Source organism: Scyliorhinus torazame, chromosome 19 (assembly GCF_047496885.1).
Source record: "Scyliorhinus torazame isolate Kashiwa2021f chromosome 19, sScyTor2.1, whole genome shotgun sequence".
NCBI classification, from domain to species: Eukaryota; Metazoa; Chordata; class Chondrichthyes; order Carcharhiniformes; family Scyliorhinidae; genus Scyliorhinus; species Scyliorhinus torazame.
The window spans coordinates 112157555-112176797 of record NC_092725.1 but is presented as its reverse complement, the minus strand read 5'-3'; the positions used below and the strand labels follow the sequence as shown (position 1 = coordinate 112176797).

At 42.8% G+C, this 19243-nt stretch overlaps 1 protein-coding gene across 1 annotated transcript in view; it reads right to left on the bottom strand.

The window, feature by feature from the left end:
* rpap3 (RNA polymerase II associated protein 3) overlaps window positions 1-19243 on the bottom strand; it is a 67467-nt gene that overhangs the window by 38107 nt on the left and 10117 nt on the right. The window contains exons 5-10 of the mRNA XM_072485045.1: window positions 14973-15094; window positions 14640-14710; window positions 5813-5941; window positions 4676-4803; window positions 1853-1974; window positions 288-358 (exon numbers count right to left, since the gene is read on the bottom strand). Coding sequence (XP_072341146.1) covers window positions 288-358; window positions 1853-1974; window positions 4676-4803; window positions 5813-5941; window positions 14640-14710; window positions 14973-15094 — 643 coding nt within the window. The remainder of the gene's footprint in view (window positions 1-287; window positions 359-1852; window positions 1975-4675; window positions 4804-5812; window positions 5942-14639; window positions 14711-14972; window positions 15095-19243) is intronic.

The window sequence follows — 19243 nt, the reverse complement described above, 5'->3', positions numbered from 1 at the left end:
ACCTGACATCTCCTCTGCTGCTCATAAAACTGCAACACTGGTAGGGGCAGAGGCAGCCAATAGGTGTTGGGAAATGGTTTTTCATAGCAAACCCTCCAACCAACAAACCTGGTTGGGAGTGTCAAATTCTGCCTGTGAGTTCTAGAGTTTTCAACCGATCCAGTAGATTTCTAATCTTGTTATTCTTTGCTCCTTATTTTACTATAACAGGTGCTAGCTCCAAAATGCTCCTATTAAATCAGTTTGTTCGCCCATATGAACAAGGCTACTGAATACTTTATATTTACCTTGTTAATTTTTTCAAGTTCAGTTAATGCTTGCTTGTTTCCTGGTTCCAACAACAGCACCATTTCAAAATCTAACACAAATTTTTTTTAAAAGACAATACAAAAAAAGACTGTTAAAATCACTTGATATCCAATGAAGTCAAGGGAACAATCTTCTTTGTTCAGTCAGGCGAGCACAAGTATTAATCGCTCGGGCAACAGAAATTAGCCATAGTCCACAAAGGACCACAGGCATTGCTCTCCATTTTTGGTTATGTGGCTTCAGGGACAGCACTCTGTGTACATGGACCAAGGGAAGGGGCAAGGCTTCCATGAACTACCACAGCTGGGACAGGGATTCAACCTGCATTATTGGCATCATTCTGCATTACACTATCCATCTAGCCAATTGAGCTAAACGACCCCCATCATTCACGGACAAATATTTGGTTTAATATTTCTTAAAATAAATTTAGAGTACCCAATTATTTGCTTCCAATTAAGGGGCAATTTAGCATGGCCAATATACCTACCCTGCACATCTTTGGGTTGTGGGGGTAAGACCCACGCAGACACGGGGAGAATGTGCAAACTCCACGCGGACAGTGACTCGGGGCCGGGATCGAACCCAGGCCCTCTGCGCTGTAGGCAGCAGAGCTAACCACTGCACCACCGTGCTGCCCATATTTGGTTCAATATTAATAAATAAAACAAAGGAAGCAAAATATTACCCAAAATGGTGCTAAACTTATATGAAATGCTGCTTCAGACTAGAACAACAAAAAGAAAATTAAAAACTTAAAATTTATGGGCATAATAGCAAACATCACTGATTATACTTCAACCACATGGTCATAAAATATGAGACATAGGAAAAATTATGTTTTCATTCTATTAGAGATACAAAACAATTATTCGCCTGAATGATTTATCATCATGCATTTACAATTCTAAGCTGATTGGTTTAGATTATTTCATTAAGTGCTCAGGCAGTTTAAAAGAAACACATTTACAGAAAAAGATATGAATGTTAGTGCAGAGCCAAGGGGACATTCAACTCTTCAAAATGTAATCACAATTTAGACTTAGGTAAGAGGAGCTCTGTGCAAGTGTCATACTGTTTACACATTAGTCTTTTTAGACTACATTTTGACAGCTGTGGGCTAAACAGCTGGCTTGTAATGCAGAACAAGGCCAGCAGCGCGGGTTCAATTCCCGTACCGGCCTCCCCGAACAGGCGCCGGAATGTGGCGACTAAGGGCTTTTCACAGTAACTTCATTGAAGCCTACTTGTGACAATAAGCGATTATTATTATTAGGACGTGTACAAAAGCTTCTGTCAGCCTCCATTACTCAAAATTATACCAATTTGAGGAACAGGTGCAAAATAACAATATTCATTTTAAAGCATTTCTCCTCGTCAGAGTATTAAATCCTACCCCATCATCCCAACCCCACCAGCCTGGACTAACTACTGTTTTTTGTTCAAAATAATAATCAAATGTAAAGTTACAAATGGAACATGATTTTCTCCAACAACAATTTTTAAAAAAAATTCTGTTCTACAAACTTTATACCAATCTCACCTTCGTTCGCTTCCTTCAGCTTCCCTAGGCACATTTGGGCAGTTCCTCTTCGAGCAAATGCTTTGGAGTAAGTATTATCCAGTGAGATTGCCTGGCTACAGTCAGCTTCTGCTTCTGAAAACCTAAAATATTTATAACTGGCTCAGAGCTGTCATGAACAATTGGTTTTGGAAATCCACTGCTTTCATTAACGTCACATTAGAAACATAATGCATAAGCCAAGGTAGTCAATTTCTGTGCTTGGCACATTTCATTTCAATATTCTGGGGCGGCACGGTGCACAGTGTTTAGCACTGTTGCCTCACAGCTCCAGGGACCCGAGTTCGATTCCTACCTCGGGTGACTGTGTGGAGTTTACAAATTTGTCTCGTGTCTGCATGGTTTTCCTCCCACAGTCCAAAGATGTGCAGATTAGGTGGATTGGATATGCTAAATTGTGGGGTTACAAGCATAGAGTGGGGGATTGAGCCTAGGTTGCGGTGCTCTTAGAGGGTTGATGCAGACTCGATGGGCCGAATGGCCTCCTTCTGCACTGTAGGGATTCTATGATTATGTTTACATAGTCTTGTTCACTGTACGATGACACACGTGCTTCGGGGAAAACCGGTTTTTTTTTTGGGGTGGTCCCTTTGAAGGCCAAAATGAAACTGAGAGCATTCTAAATAGAGGCAATTGGTTTTCCTGGGGGTAAGGTTGTTAGATGTCCAAGTAGTGCGCACGTGACCCGTGGTTGCTATTGGGATGAAAATCAATAAACAAAGGGTAGATACACAACTAATTGCAGATCGACTACCCTACAGTTCAGAGCAGATCCTGGTGAAAAAGCAGAGAGAATACTCAGAATAGAACAGAAAATGGATGTGGTATGTTTTATATAGTTGGAAAGCCCATAGAGATTAAGACAGGGAGAACAGCGATTGTGGATGGGACAAGATCCCCACTGCTGCTGTTACTATTTTTCCACAGCCAAACAGAGTTTAGAAGTCAGAGAAGGGAGTCTCTGGAGGTTCTATGCTATCAAGACTGTTGTGGACCAGTAAGAAGGTTCTGCAGAGGTGTACTGTTTGGGTGTCGAATGCACCCGGGAACTCCGGATGGAACATGGCTGCCGGTGAAACAGATTCACTGAAGGGCCAAATCCATTGAGAGTGTAGTGAGAGATCCTACATGCCAGAGGTGAAGTAAAAATAGACTGCTGAGATTGCACATGGTGCCACAATTGTACAAGAAATGCTTATAACTGGTAGAGGCATATCTTTGTTGCATCAACTATTTAAAGTGAAATTTACCTTTTGATTTGAAGTATAACTTGTCTGTTAATCAATGTTTAAATTGCATTGATTTTTGATTCATTATTCCAGAAACAGTTTTAAAAAGTGAAATCCTGTCCATCGGTTAACTTTCTGGTGACGTCACGGGGATTCCTTTCTTTTAAAAAGTTAACGGTTTCTACAGACTTGCAACAACTTTTTAAGGCACAATTTATTGGCATATTTTATGAAGCTGGAAATATAATTATAATAGAATTTAGACAGTAATCTAGTGACTATTGTGGTCCTCAAAAGCACAAGACAAGCTTGGCTTCAAACTCTGGGTAGTATTTAACATAGGTGACAGAGCCCCAAATTGGCTCCTTTGGGAAATTAAGTGCCCATCAGAGGGTGGCAAGAAGGGGTTCAGCAGCAAGAGCAGGGGTTGGCTCTCAGCAAGCATGCTTCTCAGAGGCCACAAGAAAATCCGACATGGTTTTGCTTTTCAGGTTTCCCTGGAAGTTTCCCACCTGATGATTGAATACCATTGCTCATTGAAGGGCATCAATCAATTGGTAGCAGAATGGGAAGGTCTTTCGCACGTCTTCCTGTCCAAACCTAATCAGATCAGAGGAGGGAAAGCATGTGATTCCCTACCCAGCATCCTCCCACCCAAATAAATGCCCTCTGCCTCCAACTTTGTCTCAGGATAGAGCATTAAATTCTGCCCTATGGGGCAGCACGGTGGTGCAGTGGTTAGCCTGCTGCCTCAAGGCGCCGAGGTCCTAGGTTCGATCCCGGCTCTGGGTCACTGTCCGTGTGGAGTTTGCACATTCTCCCCATGTTTGCGTGGGTTTCGCCCCCACAACCCAAAGATGTGCAGGGTAGGTGGATTGGCCATGATAAGTTGCCCCTTAATTGTAAACAAAATGAATTGGGCACTCTGAATTAAAAAAAAGTTCTGCCCCATGGTTCGCTACAATGGACAAATTTAAAAGTGCATGTGTTGCGACTAAAATCTGTCTTGCTCGGGACAAAGGTTATATAAATTGTTGCTTTGTACAGAACATTGAATATTGCTGAAAAAGGAGACATGCTGTTGAAGCTTTTCATTTTGTACTCATCAGGAAGATTCACAAGAATATCAAATCTCTAGGGACCAGCAGTTTATACTGCATGAGAAGGTGGTGCTGATTGGTTGGCAAGTGGATTCTGGTTGGTAGAAGTGTTGCCAGAGAATGCAACAGGAAACAGTTAACTGCCAAGCTTTTGTTTAAATTTAAACCAGGCAGGTTAACTCCCATTGTCATGGCATTGCCACAGGGAATTAACTAATCACTCCTCATTGTGCTAAAACAAAAAAAAAAAAAGAGTTGCCCAAACACAGCATCCAACATTAGATGTGATTCCATGTTCTGAGCTTTGTAATGACAGATTGAATTTCAATGCCGGTGTATGTAGGCCATACAACTAGGGGATCGCATCAACCATCACATCCCTCGAGCTTTTCGTAAAATGTGACACATAATTAATTAAATTCAGTGATAACCTGCACCTCCAAAACCAAACTTACTTTTCAAGCTTAAGATAAGCCATGGCCCGGTTTGCTGGTAAAAGTGCATTGGTCCCATCTGCTGCCATCCCTCTGGTATAGCATTCAATTGCTTCTAGATACTTTCCTTCCTTAAAGTACTCATTGCCCTGTAATGAAAGCAGTAAATTTCTAAGCTGAACACTATATGATTTAGAAGATCATTTTTAACAGTGGGAATGGGCAGAATTAGCATGATTTTTTAAAACTGTATAATAGTTGACATTTTCGAAGGATGCTATTAAACACTATAACTCTGCCCAAGCTTTCCTATAACTTCAACTGTCACAAGGTCAATGAACAGGTAGGGGGTAGATTAGCAGAGCTAAATTACACTGTGCACTTGTGATTTTGTTTTGTTACCATCAGCCTGAAGCCAGTATAATTATTTGATATCTTTACTAGTGCAGATTCAACACTCATGAATCAATGCTTTCCATTGCAAATTAGAAAAGAAAAAATGATTTGAATTTATATAGCATTGACGACCACCATAAACAATCTCAAAGCACTAAATTAAGTACTTTTTGAAGGGTAGTTACTTTGAAATGTAGGAAACTCAGCAGCCAGTATGCACATAGCGAACTCCCACCAATGGCAATGTGATGATAATGACCAGATAATCTATTTTAATGGTGTTGATTGTGGTACAAACATTGGCCAAGACCCCAGAAATTTCCCTGATCTTCTTAGAAATACAGCAATTGGATATTTTACCTCTTTCTAGTGTATCATCTGAAGGATAGCAACTCCGAACTTGCAGTACTCTCTCGATATGGAATCAGTGTCAGCCTTAACTTGTGCTCAAGTCCTGGAATGGAACTTGAACTGAGAACTCTATGACTCAGAGGTGGGTGTACTACCAACTGATCTACAGCTGACACTACACCAAACTGCAGCAGATTTCTGAAGGGTCAGTGACCTAAACGTTAACTGTGTGCTGCCTGACCTGCCTAGTCATTCCGGCATTTTCTGATTCTATTTCTAAGCTAACTAGCCCAAAACAAAAATTCAGCAAAACCCAGGCATTATGGTTGCCTGACCAGTTAACTCTAGCCATATCTGTATCTGATTCCAACTGGCACTTTGAACCTATTTAATTATGAGGCACAGACATACCAAGTCTTTCTCGAAAATTGCCTGCTGTTTCGCTTGTGATCCAGTCAGTTTCTCTTCATCATTGGTATCCATTTCCTCAATTTTGTTCAATTGATTTGGATTGTTACCGTACTGCTCTGGCGCTAAAGCCTGAGAAGAAAGACAAGTACATTTTTTCAATTTACATAAATCCACGTGCAATAAAACATGAGAAAATAAAAGACAACTCAAACTGCCGACTCTACTTCAACTGCCATGAGGGAAGGAGAACTATTGAGAAAACTGGGCGGGTGCCGGTCAATGGTCATCAGCCCTCCATGCTTATGGAACTACTCTGTAATAAAAAAGGTATTATTTATATTTCACAGAGGTAGGCTTTTAACACAAGAAAGCTATATATGTTATCGTTCTGTATCAGAGAATACATTCCTGGTGGTTATGCATCATGTGATATGCAGTGACACCAATAGCATTTAGAACATAGAACGATACAGCGCAGTACAGGCCCTTCGGCCCACGATGTTGCACCGACATGGGAAGTCAAAAAACAAAAGCCATCTAACCTACACTATGCCATTAGCATCCATATGCTTATCCAATAAACTTTTAAATGCCCTCAATGTTGGCGAGTTCACTACTGTTGCAGGTAGGGCATTCCACGGCCTCACCACTCTTTGCGTAAAGAACCTACCTCTGTCCTATATATATTACCCCTCAGTTTAAGGCTATGTCCCCTCGTGCTAGCCATTTCCATCCGCGCGAGAAGGCTCTCACTGTCCACCCTATCTAACCCCCTGATCATTTTGTATGCCTCTATTAAGTCTCCTCTTAACCTTCTTCTCTCTAACGAAAACAACCTCAAGTCCATCAGCCTTTCCTCATAAGATTTTCCCTCCATACCAGGCAACATCCTGGTAAATCTCCTCTGCACCCACTCCAAAGCTTCCACGTCCTTCCTATAATGAGGTGACCAGAACTGTACGCAATACTCCAAATGCGGCCGTACCAGAGTTTTGTACAGCTGCAACATGACCTCATGACTCTGGAACTCAATCCCTCTACCAATAAAGGCCAACACTCCATAGGCCTTCTTCACAACCCTATCAACCTGGGTGGCAACTTTCAGGGATCTATGTACATGGACACCGAGATCCCTCTGCTCATCCACACTTCCAAGAACTTTACCATTAGCCAAATATTCCACATTCCTGTTACTCCTTCCAAAGTGAATCACCTCACACTTCTCTACATTAAACTCCATTTGCCACCTCTCAGCCCAGCTCTGCAGCTTATCTATGTCCCTCTGTAACCTGCAACATCCTTCCGCACTGTCGACAACACCACCGACTTCAGTGTCGTCTGCAAATTTACTCACCCACCCTTCTGCACCCTCCTCTAGGTCATTTATAAAAATGACAAACAGCAACGGCTCCAGAACAGATCCTTGTGGTACGCCACTTGTAACTGAACTCCATTCTGAACATTTCCCATCAACCACCACCCTCTGTCTTCTTTCAGCTAGCCAATTTCTGATCCACATCTCTAAATCACCCTCAATCCCCAGCCTCCGTATTTTCTGCAATAGCCTACCGTAGGGAACCTTATCAAACGCTTTACTGAAATCCATATACACCACATCAACTGCTCTACCCTCGTCTACCTGTTCAGTCACCTTCTCAAAGAACTCGATAAGGTTTGTGAGGCATGACCTACCCTTCACAAAGCCATGCTGACTATCCCTAATCATATTATTCCTATCTAGATGATTATAAATATTGTCTCTTATAATCCCCTCCAAGACTTTACCCACAACAGATGTGAGGTTCACCGGTCTATAGTTGCCGGGGTTGTCTCTACTCCCCTTCTTGAACAAAGGAACCACATTTGCTGTCCTCCAGTCCTCTGGCACTATTCCTGTAGCCAATGATGACATAAAAATCAAGGCCAACGGGTCAGCAATCTCTTCCCTGGCTTCGCAGAGAATCCTAGGATAAATCCCATCAGGCCCCGGGGACTTATCTATTTTCAGCCTGTCCAGAATTGCCAACACCTCTTCCCTTCGTACCTCAATGCCATCTATTCTAATAGCTAATATTTGTGCTGACATTGAACAGATTACCAAAATGATTGTGTGAGCAACATCCTTAATCAACCTCTCATCGTGTTTTACAAGAATGCAGAGTGTGGGCACGACCCATACCTTTTCTCTTTGCAGTAATGAAGAAATATAACAGAAGGGAAAACTGGACAAATGTGAGGTAATGCATTTTGAGACGGTCTAACACAGGTAGGAAATATACAGTGAATGGTAGAACCCTCAAGAGTATTGATAGTCAAAGAGATCTAGGTGTACAGTCCACAGGTCACTGAAAAGGGCAACACAGGTGGAGAAGGTAGTCAAGTAGGCCTACGGTATGCTTGCTTTCATTGGCCAGGGCATTGAGTATAAGAATTGGCAAGTCATGTTGCAGCTGTATAGAACTTTAGTTAGGCCACACTTGGAGTATAGTGTTCAATTCTGGTCGCCACACTATCAGAAGGATGTGGAGGCTTTAGAGAGAGTGCAGAAGAGATTTTCCAGGATGTTGCCTGGTATGGAGGGCATTAGCTACGAGGAGAGGTTGAATAAACTTGGTTTGTTCTCAGTGGGATGAAGGAGGTTGAGGGGCGACCTGATAGAGGTCTACAAAATTGAGGGGCATAGACAGAGTGGATAGTCAGAGACTTCTTCCCAGGACAGAGGTGTCAATTACTAGAGGGCATAGGTTTAAGGTGCGAGGGGCAAGGTTTAGAGGAGATATACGAGGTAAGTTTTTTTGTTTTTTTACACAGAGGGTAGTGGGTGCCTGGACCTCGTTGCCGGAGGAGGTGGTGGAAGCAGGGACGATAGTGATGTTTAAGGGGCACCTGGACAAATACATGAATAGGATGGGAATAGAGGGATACGGACCCCGGAAGTGCAGCAGATTTTAGTTTAGACGGGCAGCATGGTCGGCGCAGGCTTGGAGGTCCGTAGGGCCTGTTCCTGTGCTGTACTTTTCTTTGTTCTTTGGCGACGAGGATTACAGAAAAATCAATGAAAGGAGGATTTAATCAACTAACTGTGGGACATGATAAGGAGCAGTAGATTCTCGGGACCAGACAAGCACACAGACATCGGGCGAAACACTGCCGCTGGTGCAGAAAGTTTAAACAAATTTTGTGATCACAACTGTGAATAAGACAACCGACTGTTGGAGAAGACTTTCTTGCGTTGAAGTGAGAGGGGTCTGGGCCGCAGGGACCACATACATGGCTAAACTACATGGGCTATGGGGATATTGAAGTCTGCCGACTCTGGAGGGCCACTACTTGGGGGAAGGGGAAATCAAAATATAATCAGGCAAAAGGGGAAAGAATTCCTAGTTGCTTGTTCAAGGATTGTTGTGCCATACTTGCTATTAAAAATCGGAAGGGAAGAAGTGTGGACTCTCGGAGCCGGGATCCAAAAATGGCTAGAAAAAGAGCACCATAGACACGTTTGGGCAGCACAAATCATTCATGCATTAAAACGGGATGGCTCAGTGAAAATTGGTGGAGATTTTAAAACTACTAACTCAATATTTTGCGTAGATCATTATCCACTGCCACTGATTGAAGACTTGTTTGCTAGATTTGCTGGAGGGCAGAGATTCAGTAAAATTGATCTTTAACAGGGATTTCTGCAGATGAGCGTGGCTGTTGAATCACAGCCACTACTCGCCATCATTAAACACAAAGGAAGTTGTTACAAAATACTTCTTTTGGAATGACATCTGCACCTTCTCTTTCGATCCATGGACCAAAAGTGGATTGAATGGAGTGCAATATTATTTAGATGATATACTCCTCACTGGTTCGAGTGAATAGGAACACATTTGGAAGCAACCTGAAACTGAGTTAAAAAGGAAAACTGAGCCACTTTCAAGTCATCCACAAATTACCCAAGTCATATTATCGACAAAGATGGTTTACGTAAAGAGCTGAAGAAATGTCAGCAATCTTTGAAGCTCCACTTCCTCAAAATATGACACAATTAAGGTTGTTTTTAGGATTGATCAATTATTATGGCAAGTTCGTTCCAAATTTAGCAACATGATTCAAGTTTTTACACACTTTGTGTTAAACAAGCATGGCACTGGTCAGAAGAATGTGAGGAGGCATACAATTAAGTGAAAGAAGCTGCACAGCAGGCAAAGCTGTTGGTTCATTATAATCCCAAATGAAATTGCACTTTGCTTGCGATGCCTCTCCCTATGGAATTGGTGCAGTCATCTCGTACATTATGCATTCAGCAGAGGAACAACCTATAGCATTTGCTTCAAGCACTCTTACTAGCACAACAGTGAATTACACTCAGCTAGAAAAAGAAGCTTTGAGCATAATTTTCAGTGTAAGAATGTTCTCCCATTATCTTTATGGGCACCTTTATAATCTTTTGACGGATCAACGACCTTTGACTACAATTTTTGGGCCATATAAAGGTATATCTTGTTTGGCAGCTAGTAGATTGCAAAGATGGCCATTGATATTGTCGGCACACCCTTACGATATCCAGTATTGCAAGTCAGAGAAGCATGCAAATGCTGATGGTTTCTCACAATTGCTGTTACAAGTCAAGCATGACCCTGAAGAACATTGTCAATATTTTGTATTTCTCACTCATGGATAGTGTACCTGTGACTTTATCTCAAGTTCAAAGATATACAAGAACCGATCCACTGATGGGGAAGGTGATCAACTTGGTCCAAAAAGGAACGCTGTCAGATGTTCATAGGAAAAATCCAGATCTTACACTACATCACATGAATATTTGTACTGACAGTACAGAATGGAGTTCTATTGTGGAAATCCGTGTGCTTATTCCTCCTTGCTTGCGTAGTAGAGTCCTTGACCAACTGCATGAGGGACATCCTGGTGTGGTGAGGATGAAAGAATTGGCACACAGTTATTTTTGGTGGCCAGAATTAGATGTTCAAATTGAAGAGAAAGTCGGGCAATGCCAATCGTGTGTAAAACTAAGGAACACTGCACCATTGGAACCATTACATCTGTGGAAATGGCTTACACAGCCATGGCAGATTATGCCGGTCCACTGGAGGGTCACATGTTCTTAGTGATTATGGACGCACACTCGAAATGGCCAATAGTCGTGATAATTAAGTCAACGACGACTTGAGCAGACTATTGAGAAACTAGATGAAATATTCGCAAGATTTGTAACACCAGAACAGATTGCCAGTGATGGTGGTACTTCGAGGGAGTTTGGATTACTTGAAAGGGAATGGCATACACCATATCAAGTCAGCTCCATATCATCCAGCAACAAATGGATTGGCCGAATGTTTTGTGAAATCATTAAAGAGTCAAAGGACCAAGAGAGACATTCTCAAGAAGAGCAAACAAATTCCGTCTATCTTACCGGAACATTACACGCTATCACTCAAACTTCACATGCAGTGCTGTAGTTCAAAAGGAAATTACTCCACCTGATACTTCAGGGATTGTCAAACAACAAGCACAAATTGCTAGGAGGGAGAAAATCTCTAAATCTCTATAAAAAAAGAAACTATTCAACCGTGTAGAGAGTGTCAGCTAGAAGTTACACAACAACGAAAAATAGGTAACAGCTATGATCCTAACAAAGACAGGTCCAATATCATACACCATACAAACGGATGGTGTAGAGTTTGGCGATGTCATGCCGATCAGTTACTTGCTGCATGAAGTGAGCTTGCAGAAAATTCTCAAGATGTTCTGTTTTTAGAAGATCTCGAGAGCTATACTTTAGAAAAGAGATCAGAGACAGTTTATGAGGACTTTTCAGTGCCCATAGGGGCAGATACTGAAATAACTATTCAAAGAAGTACCATAGGACACTTCAGAAGGCGCAAGTAGTCAAGTTCAAAAGCTGAACCCTACCAAAAAGATGTCTACCACAGAGACTGTCTTATTGAATTGTACAGATGTATAGAAATAACACATAAGGAGGTCCGGTGTATAAATGTTAATTGTTGTTGCACTAATGAAGCAAGTGGGACAGGTGTTATGTATCAGAGAATATATTACTACTGGTTGAGTCACGGGAAAGTCCATGAGAAAGTGATGTTCTTCTTGAATGGCTTGCCAGGGCACTTCAGGTGACATTAAAGTGCATCACATCAATGCTGGCCTTGGGTGACTGTCTGTGTGGAGTATGCACATTCTCCCCATGACGGCGTAGGTTTCCTCCCACGGTCCAAATACGTGCAGGTTAAGTGGGGTTATAGGACGGGGTGGCGGGGGGAGTGGACCGGAATAGAGTGCTCTTACGGAGGGGTGGCGCAAACTTGATGGATCGAATGGCCTCATTCTGCCCTGGAGGGATTCTATGATCAAACCAAACACAATGAAGTAAGAGTGGTCAAACTGCCTTCCCAGAAGGAAAATAGTGAGAGAATTAATTTTTTTGAAACAAAAACACCAGTCCAAAACGGCCAGCTTTATTGAATTGATTTTCAATCTCTTGGAGGAGGGGGGATTCAACATGACCTCTGGGTTTTTAGTCATTACCATTGTAATAGCAAACCCTTCTAAACACGCATACAAGGGTAGCACTTTGGACAATATAAAAAGTGATTACTGCTGACCTTTACAATTCCATCTCATCATTGTAGCTTCAGGGTTAGTAGCTTACCAGTATAGCACAATAACTTTATTCATTTGTTTTAATATTTGGACAGAAGGACAGTTGGAGCAACTTTTAAAACATTTAAGTATGGAACTTTTGCTGGGCAAAAGCTGAAGAGACCAGATCCTCATTTACAGTCTATGTCATAACTTCCGCGGAGTAGCAATCAGCGTCAGATTACCATTACTTGCCAATTATTTAACTACACCAAGGTTCTTCAATGACAGTCTTTCCTGATCTTCCTGGCTCAGGCCAGAAGAGAACCACACAGCACAGCTTTCACTGGGGCCCAGCATTGAAATCAAACAGATTTGGAGCGACGGAAGGCACAGCATCTTTTTATGGCCACTTTAAAGGTCCCACTTGAAAATGACAGGTCAGGAAGAAATTAAATGTCTAAGGTAAGTAAGAAAAGGATTGGGGAAAGGGGAGGGGGGGTGAAGAGAAGAGAGAATTGAGGTCTGACGCAGTGACACCTCAATTTAACAAGTAAAAGAGACTCCTAATCATAATTTCCTGTTTTAAAAAATGTGCAGATCATAGATTTATAGATTGTTGATGGACACAAAGAAAACACCAATTGAGGAGATAAAACAAAAGTGGGAGGAGGCATTGGATATAAGATTATTAATATTATGCAGAATTGGAGTGGGAGTATGGAGTGAAATTTATGCACATGGTCAATACTACATCTCCGTGTGCTAGGTTGAGCTTTATACAATTCAAGGTAGTACATAGGGCCCATATGACACATGAATGAATGAGCAGTTTCTTCACAGAGGTAGAAGATAAATATGAGAGGTGTAAAGGAAGACCAGCTAACCTTATCCACGATTCGTGAGGTTTTGGACCCGGTATTTAAAACATTATCAAAAATTGTGGAGGTGGAAATATCACGGGGACCTCTGGAGGCAATTCTTGTAGTGTCGGAGGTACCAGGACTAATAGAAGGGAAAGGAGCCGATTTGGTGTCCTTTGCCACATTGACTGCTCGGAGGTGAATTTTATTAGAATGAAAGTCAGAAGATCCGCCAAAAGTATCGATATGGTTTGGGGGTGTTGCAGAATTCCTTAAACCTGAGAAAATTAAGTTTGCCTTTCGTGGCTCAGGTGGGGAATTCTGGACGAGATGGAAGCTGTTCTTGTCTCTATTTACAGATCGGTTTGTAGCCAGCGGGTAAAGGGAGGGGCGTAGGGGAGATGAGCTGAGGCAAAGATTTGATGGAAACAAGAGAAAACATCTCAAATTAGGAGAATTGTATTTTGTTATTGATTGATTGTATGTATATCCTTATTTGAATAAAAATATTTAAACTCTATTGGGCATATAACAACTGTGCAGGTGGGTGGCAGGTAATGTTTAGTATTAGGCTCAGCTGGTGCTTTGTATGGCCAACTTATTTAAGAAAGTAGTGAGCTCAATAAACAAGGGGGAAAAGTTAATCAGAACAACATCCATATAGAACATAACAGCACAGTACAGGCCCTTCTAGGTAGGTACTGTTGTATTCAGAAAACCGCAACACAATGTGACATGCAAAGTGATGCAAATACATTGGTTTTGCCTCCAAGTGTGCAATAAAACCAGGGGAATGCAGTAGCTCAAGCACCTGAGTTTTAGCAGACACTGACATTGAATCATAATGCACAAAATCAGTATGTAACTCAGGTTCTGATGAAAGGTCACAGATCTGTATTGTTAATTCTGTTTTCTGTAATTCTCTCCACATTCTCTGATGCTGTCAGACTTGCAGAGCACTTCCAGGAGTTTCTATTTCAGTTTCTTAGGCTACTACATTTGGTCCATTCCCCCCCCCCCTTCCAAATCGTAATTCCTTTAAACATCTGCAGTTTACCTACCTATCAGGTAACTACTTATCTATTCCCAGTTGCTGTCCTGAATCCCCACAATTTTTAAGCTTAAAAACCGCAGAGTTTAACTGCTTATTTTAAAATCCACCTGCTTAAAATCCTCGCAGCCTATTACTTTAACAAATATACTAAATCATTTTTGACAACTTTAACCTTCTTCAGTTTTCCAGTACTCACAAGAAAAACGAATTTACTTAAAGGTTAACTACATATAATTCAGAAAATTAACAAAATAGAATGTCTTTCAAACATGGACAGAATGTTTGAATGAAAGAATTACATTTTTACCTCATTTACTTTTCGGAGTTCATTCTGCGCTTCAACATTTTGTGCATCCAAGTTTAACACCATTTCAAAATCTGAAGTGTTAGGGAAAGGAAATGATCTTATTAATTTAAACTAAAAATATCACAGGACTAAACAGCTTTTTAAATTAATATTGAAATTAAAATCACCGACCGACGACTCCGAGCGGTCTGTCCTGTGGGTCTTGGCAGCTTGACATCAGTATTTATTTTTTGCACAGGAAGTACTAATACTTCAGTCCACAAATAATTAAATGGTGAATGGAATAAGGAAGAGCTTCACAGCAATTCATCCAATTTGTTCTAAATCACCAACCTTCTTTTGCACCATGAAAGTTCTGCAGTTTCATACGAGCAGCACCTCTTCGAAGGTAAGCTTTCAAGAAGGAGCTGTCCAGTGCGATAGCCAAATTGCAATCTGATTCTGCAACGGCATACCTGCACCAAAAAAAAAATCAATTACACTGAAGCTTGCGCCGCAATGTGTTCCTTCACAAAGGTTTAAGAGCAAAAATTCAAATGAGACAACGTTGTGACACTGCTCCCAAATGTCAACACGCAATGAAGTATGCTAACTTCCCGATGCAGTAAGTTACTAATCTCAGTCACAAAGTTGAAAAGGGTGGATCAACAGGCCAACAGACCAGAAGATGAGGAGCAGAAGTAGGCCACTCAGCCCAGAGTCTGTACCATTAGATGATTAGACCATGGCTGACTTGATATAATCCTCAACTCCACTTTCGCACCTTATCCCCATAAACCTGTAATTTCCTAAACTGATCAAAAATCTGTCTATCCCAGTCTTGAACATACTTTACGATCCAGCCTCCACAGTCTTCCGTGGTAAAGAATTCCACAGATTCACTACCCTCAGAGAGAAGAAATTCCTCCTCATCAGTCTTAAATGTTCAACTCTCTACTCTAAGATTAGACTTTGTGGTCCCACAAGAGGAAACATACTCTCAGCATCTACCAAGTTGAGCCCCCTGAGAATTCTATGTCTCAATAAGGTCACCTACCTCTTTATTCTTCTAAACTCCAATGAGTACAGGTCCAACCTACTTAACCAAACCATACAAGAAAATCCCTCCATACCCAGACCAACCTACTGAACCTTCTCTGGACTGCCTCCAATGCTGGTATATCTTTCCTTAGATAAGGGAACTAAAATTGTTCACAGTATTCCAGGTGTGGTCTAACTAGTGCCTTGTATTGTTTTAGCAGGACGTCCTATTTTATACTCCATTCCCTTTGAAATAACAGCCAACATTCCATTTGCCTTCCCAGTTACCTGCTGAACTTGCATGCTAGCTTTTTTCTGATTTATGCAAGGGGAAACGTGTGGATAACACGTTTAGCGAGTTGGTCACACCGCAGGTGAAAATTACTGAGGGAGATAGAAAATGGGTGACCAAAAGACAGAGCAAGAGTAGGAAGGCAGTGCAGGTGTCCTCTGTGGTCATCTCCCTCCAAAACAAATATACCGCTTTGGATACTGTTGAGGGAAATGGCTCACCAGGGGAAAGCAACACGGTTCATGGCACCATGGCTGGCTCTGCTGTGGAGGTCAGGAAGAATAATGGCAGGGCAATAGTGTTTGGGGACTCAAGCATAAGGGGAATAGAAAGGCGGCTCTGCGGACGCAATTGAGACTCCAGGATGGTATGTTGCCTTCTTGGTGCAAGGGTCAAGGATGGCTCGAGAGATGGTGCAAGAGGGAGGGATTCAAATTCCTGGGGCATTGGAAACGGTTCTGGGAGAGGTGGGAGCAGGACAAACCGGATGGTCTGCACCTGGGCAGGACTGGAACGATGTGTGGGGAGGGGGGGGGGGGGGGGGTTGCTGTTGGGAAGGTTTAAACTAATGTGGCAGGGGGATGGGAACCGATGCAGGAAGTCGGAGGGAAGTAAAACGGGGCCAGAAACAAAAAGCAGTAAGGGGGAAAGTTTAAGGCAGAGAAGCCATAGTCAAAAATCAAAAAAGAGCCACAGTACAGGATACAGTGACTGAGGAGAGTATGAAAGGGGAGATGGTCAATGCAGGATTGAGGGTGTTGTACCTAAATGCGCGCAGTATACGAAACAAGGTAAATGAGCTTGTTGCGCACATTGAAATTGGCCGGTACGATGTTGTGGACATCAGAGAGATGGGCTGCGAGGGAATCAGGGTTGGGATCTAAATATCGAAAGATAAACGTCCGATCGAGAGGACTGGCAGATGGGTAAAGGGGGCAGGGTTGCATTGTGAGTAAGGAATGTCATTAAATCGATAGCAAGGAGCGATATAGGGTCACAAGGCACAGAATCTCTGTGGGTAGAGTTGAGGAATCGCAAAGGTAAAAAGACCCTGACGAGAGTTATGTACAAGCCTCTAGCAGTAGTCAGGATGTGGGGCAGAAAATAAATCAGGAGATAGAAAAGGCATGTAAAAAAAGCAATATTACAATAATCATGGGGGACTCAAATATGCAGGTTGACTGGGAAAATCAGGTTGGTAGTGGATCCCAAGAAAAGGAATTTGTGGAATGTCTAAGTGATGTTTTTTTTGGAGCAGCTTGTGACAGAGCCTACTGGGGAACTGGCAATTCTGGATTTGGTGATGTGTAATGAGGCAGACTAGATTAGGGAACTTAAGTTGAAGGAACCCTTAGGGAGCAGTGACCACAATGTGATAGAATTTACCCTGCAGTTTGAGGGGGAGAAGCTGCAATCGGATGTAACAGTATTACAATTAAATAAGGGTAACTACAAAGACATGAGGGAGGAGCTGGCCAGAGTTGATTTAAAAAAGGAGCCTAGCAGGGAAGACAGTGGAACAGCAATTACAAGAGTTTTTGGGGGTTATTAGGGAGGCACCACTACCCTCATCCACCCCACTGACCCTCATCAACCCCACTGACCCTCATTTGCCCTCTCCGATACATCAACCCCACTGACCCTCATCCGCCCTCTCCGATACATCAACCCCACTGACCCTCATCCGCCCTCTCCGATACATCCGCCCCACTGACCCTCATCCGCCCCACTGACCCTCATCCGCCCCACTGACCCTCATCCGCCCCACTGACCCTCATCCACCCTCTCAGATACATCAACCCCACTGACCCTCATTCACCCTCTCCGATACATCCACCCCACTGACCCTCATCCACCCCACTGACCCTCATCCACCCCACTGACCCTCATCCACCCCACTGACCCTCATCCACCCCACTGACCCTCATCCACCCCACTGACCCTCATCCACCCCACTGACCCTCATCCACCCCACTGACCCTCATCCACCCCACTGACCCTCATCCACCCCACTGACCCTCATCCACCCCACTGACCCTCATCCACCCCACTGACCCTCATCCACCCCACTGACCCTCATCCACCCCACTGACCCTCATCCACCCCACTGACCCTCATCCACCCCACTGACCCTCATCCACCCCAAAAGAAAAAAAAAGGAAAAGAAAAAAAAAAATTAGGGAGGCACAACAGAAATTCATCCCAAGGAGGAGGAAATATGCTAAGGGGAGGATAAGGCAACCATTGCTGATGAGGGATGTCAAGGGCAGCATAAAAGCAAAAGAAAAAGCATACAAAGTGGCGAATATTCGTGGGAAGTCAGAGAATTGGGAAACCTTTAAAAGCAAGCAGAGGACAGCTAAAAAAGCAATAAGGGGGGAGAAGATGAAGTATGAGTGCTAGCTAGTAATATAAAGGAAGACAGGAAAAGTTTTTTTTCAATATATAAAAGGTAAGAGAGGGGCAAAAATAGACATTGGACCACTGGAAAATATGGCTGGAAAAGTAATAATAGGAAACAAAAAAATGGCAGAAGAATTGAATACTTACTTTGCATCAGTCTTCTCAGTGTAAGACACCAGTGGGATGCCAGAGCTCCAGGAGAACCAGGGGGCAGAGGTGAGTGCAGTGACCATTACTAAGGAGCAGGTTCTGGGGAAACTGAAAGGTCTGAAGGTGAATAATTCACCTGGACCAGATGGACTACACCCCAGGGTCCTAAATGAGATAGCTGAGGAAATTGTGGAGGCATTGGTGATGATCTTTCAGGAATCACTGGAGGCAGGAAGGGTCCCAGAGGACTGAAAAGTGGCTAATGTAACATCACTGTTTAAGGGAGGGAGGCAGAAGACGGGAAATTATAGGCCGGTTATCCTGACTTCGGTCATTGGTAAGATTTTAGAGTCAGTTATTAAAGTTGAGATCGCAAAGTACTGGAAGTGCATGGTTAAAATAGGACTGAGTTAAGGGCAACACGATGGCGCAGTGGGTTAGCCCTGCTGCCTCACGGCGCCGAGGTCCCAGGTTCGATCCCGGCTCTGGGTCACTGTCTGTGTGGAGTTTGCACATTCTCCCAGTGTTTGCATGGGTCTCGCCCCCACAACCCAAATATGTGCATGCTAGGTGGATCTGCCATGCTAAATTGCTCCTTAATTGGAAAAAATGAATTGGGTACCCTAAATTTATTAAACAAAAAATAAATAGGACTGAGTCAGCATGGCTTTGTCAAACGGAAATGGTGTCTGACAAATCTGTTAAGAGTTCTTTGTGGAGGCAACAAGGAAGTTAGACA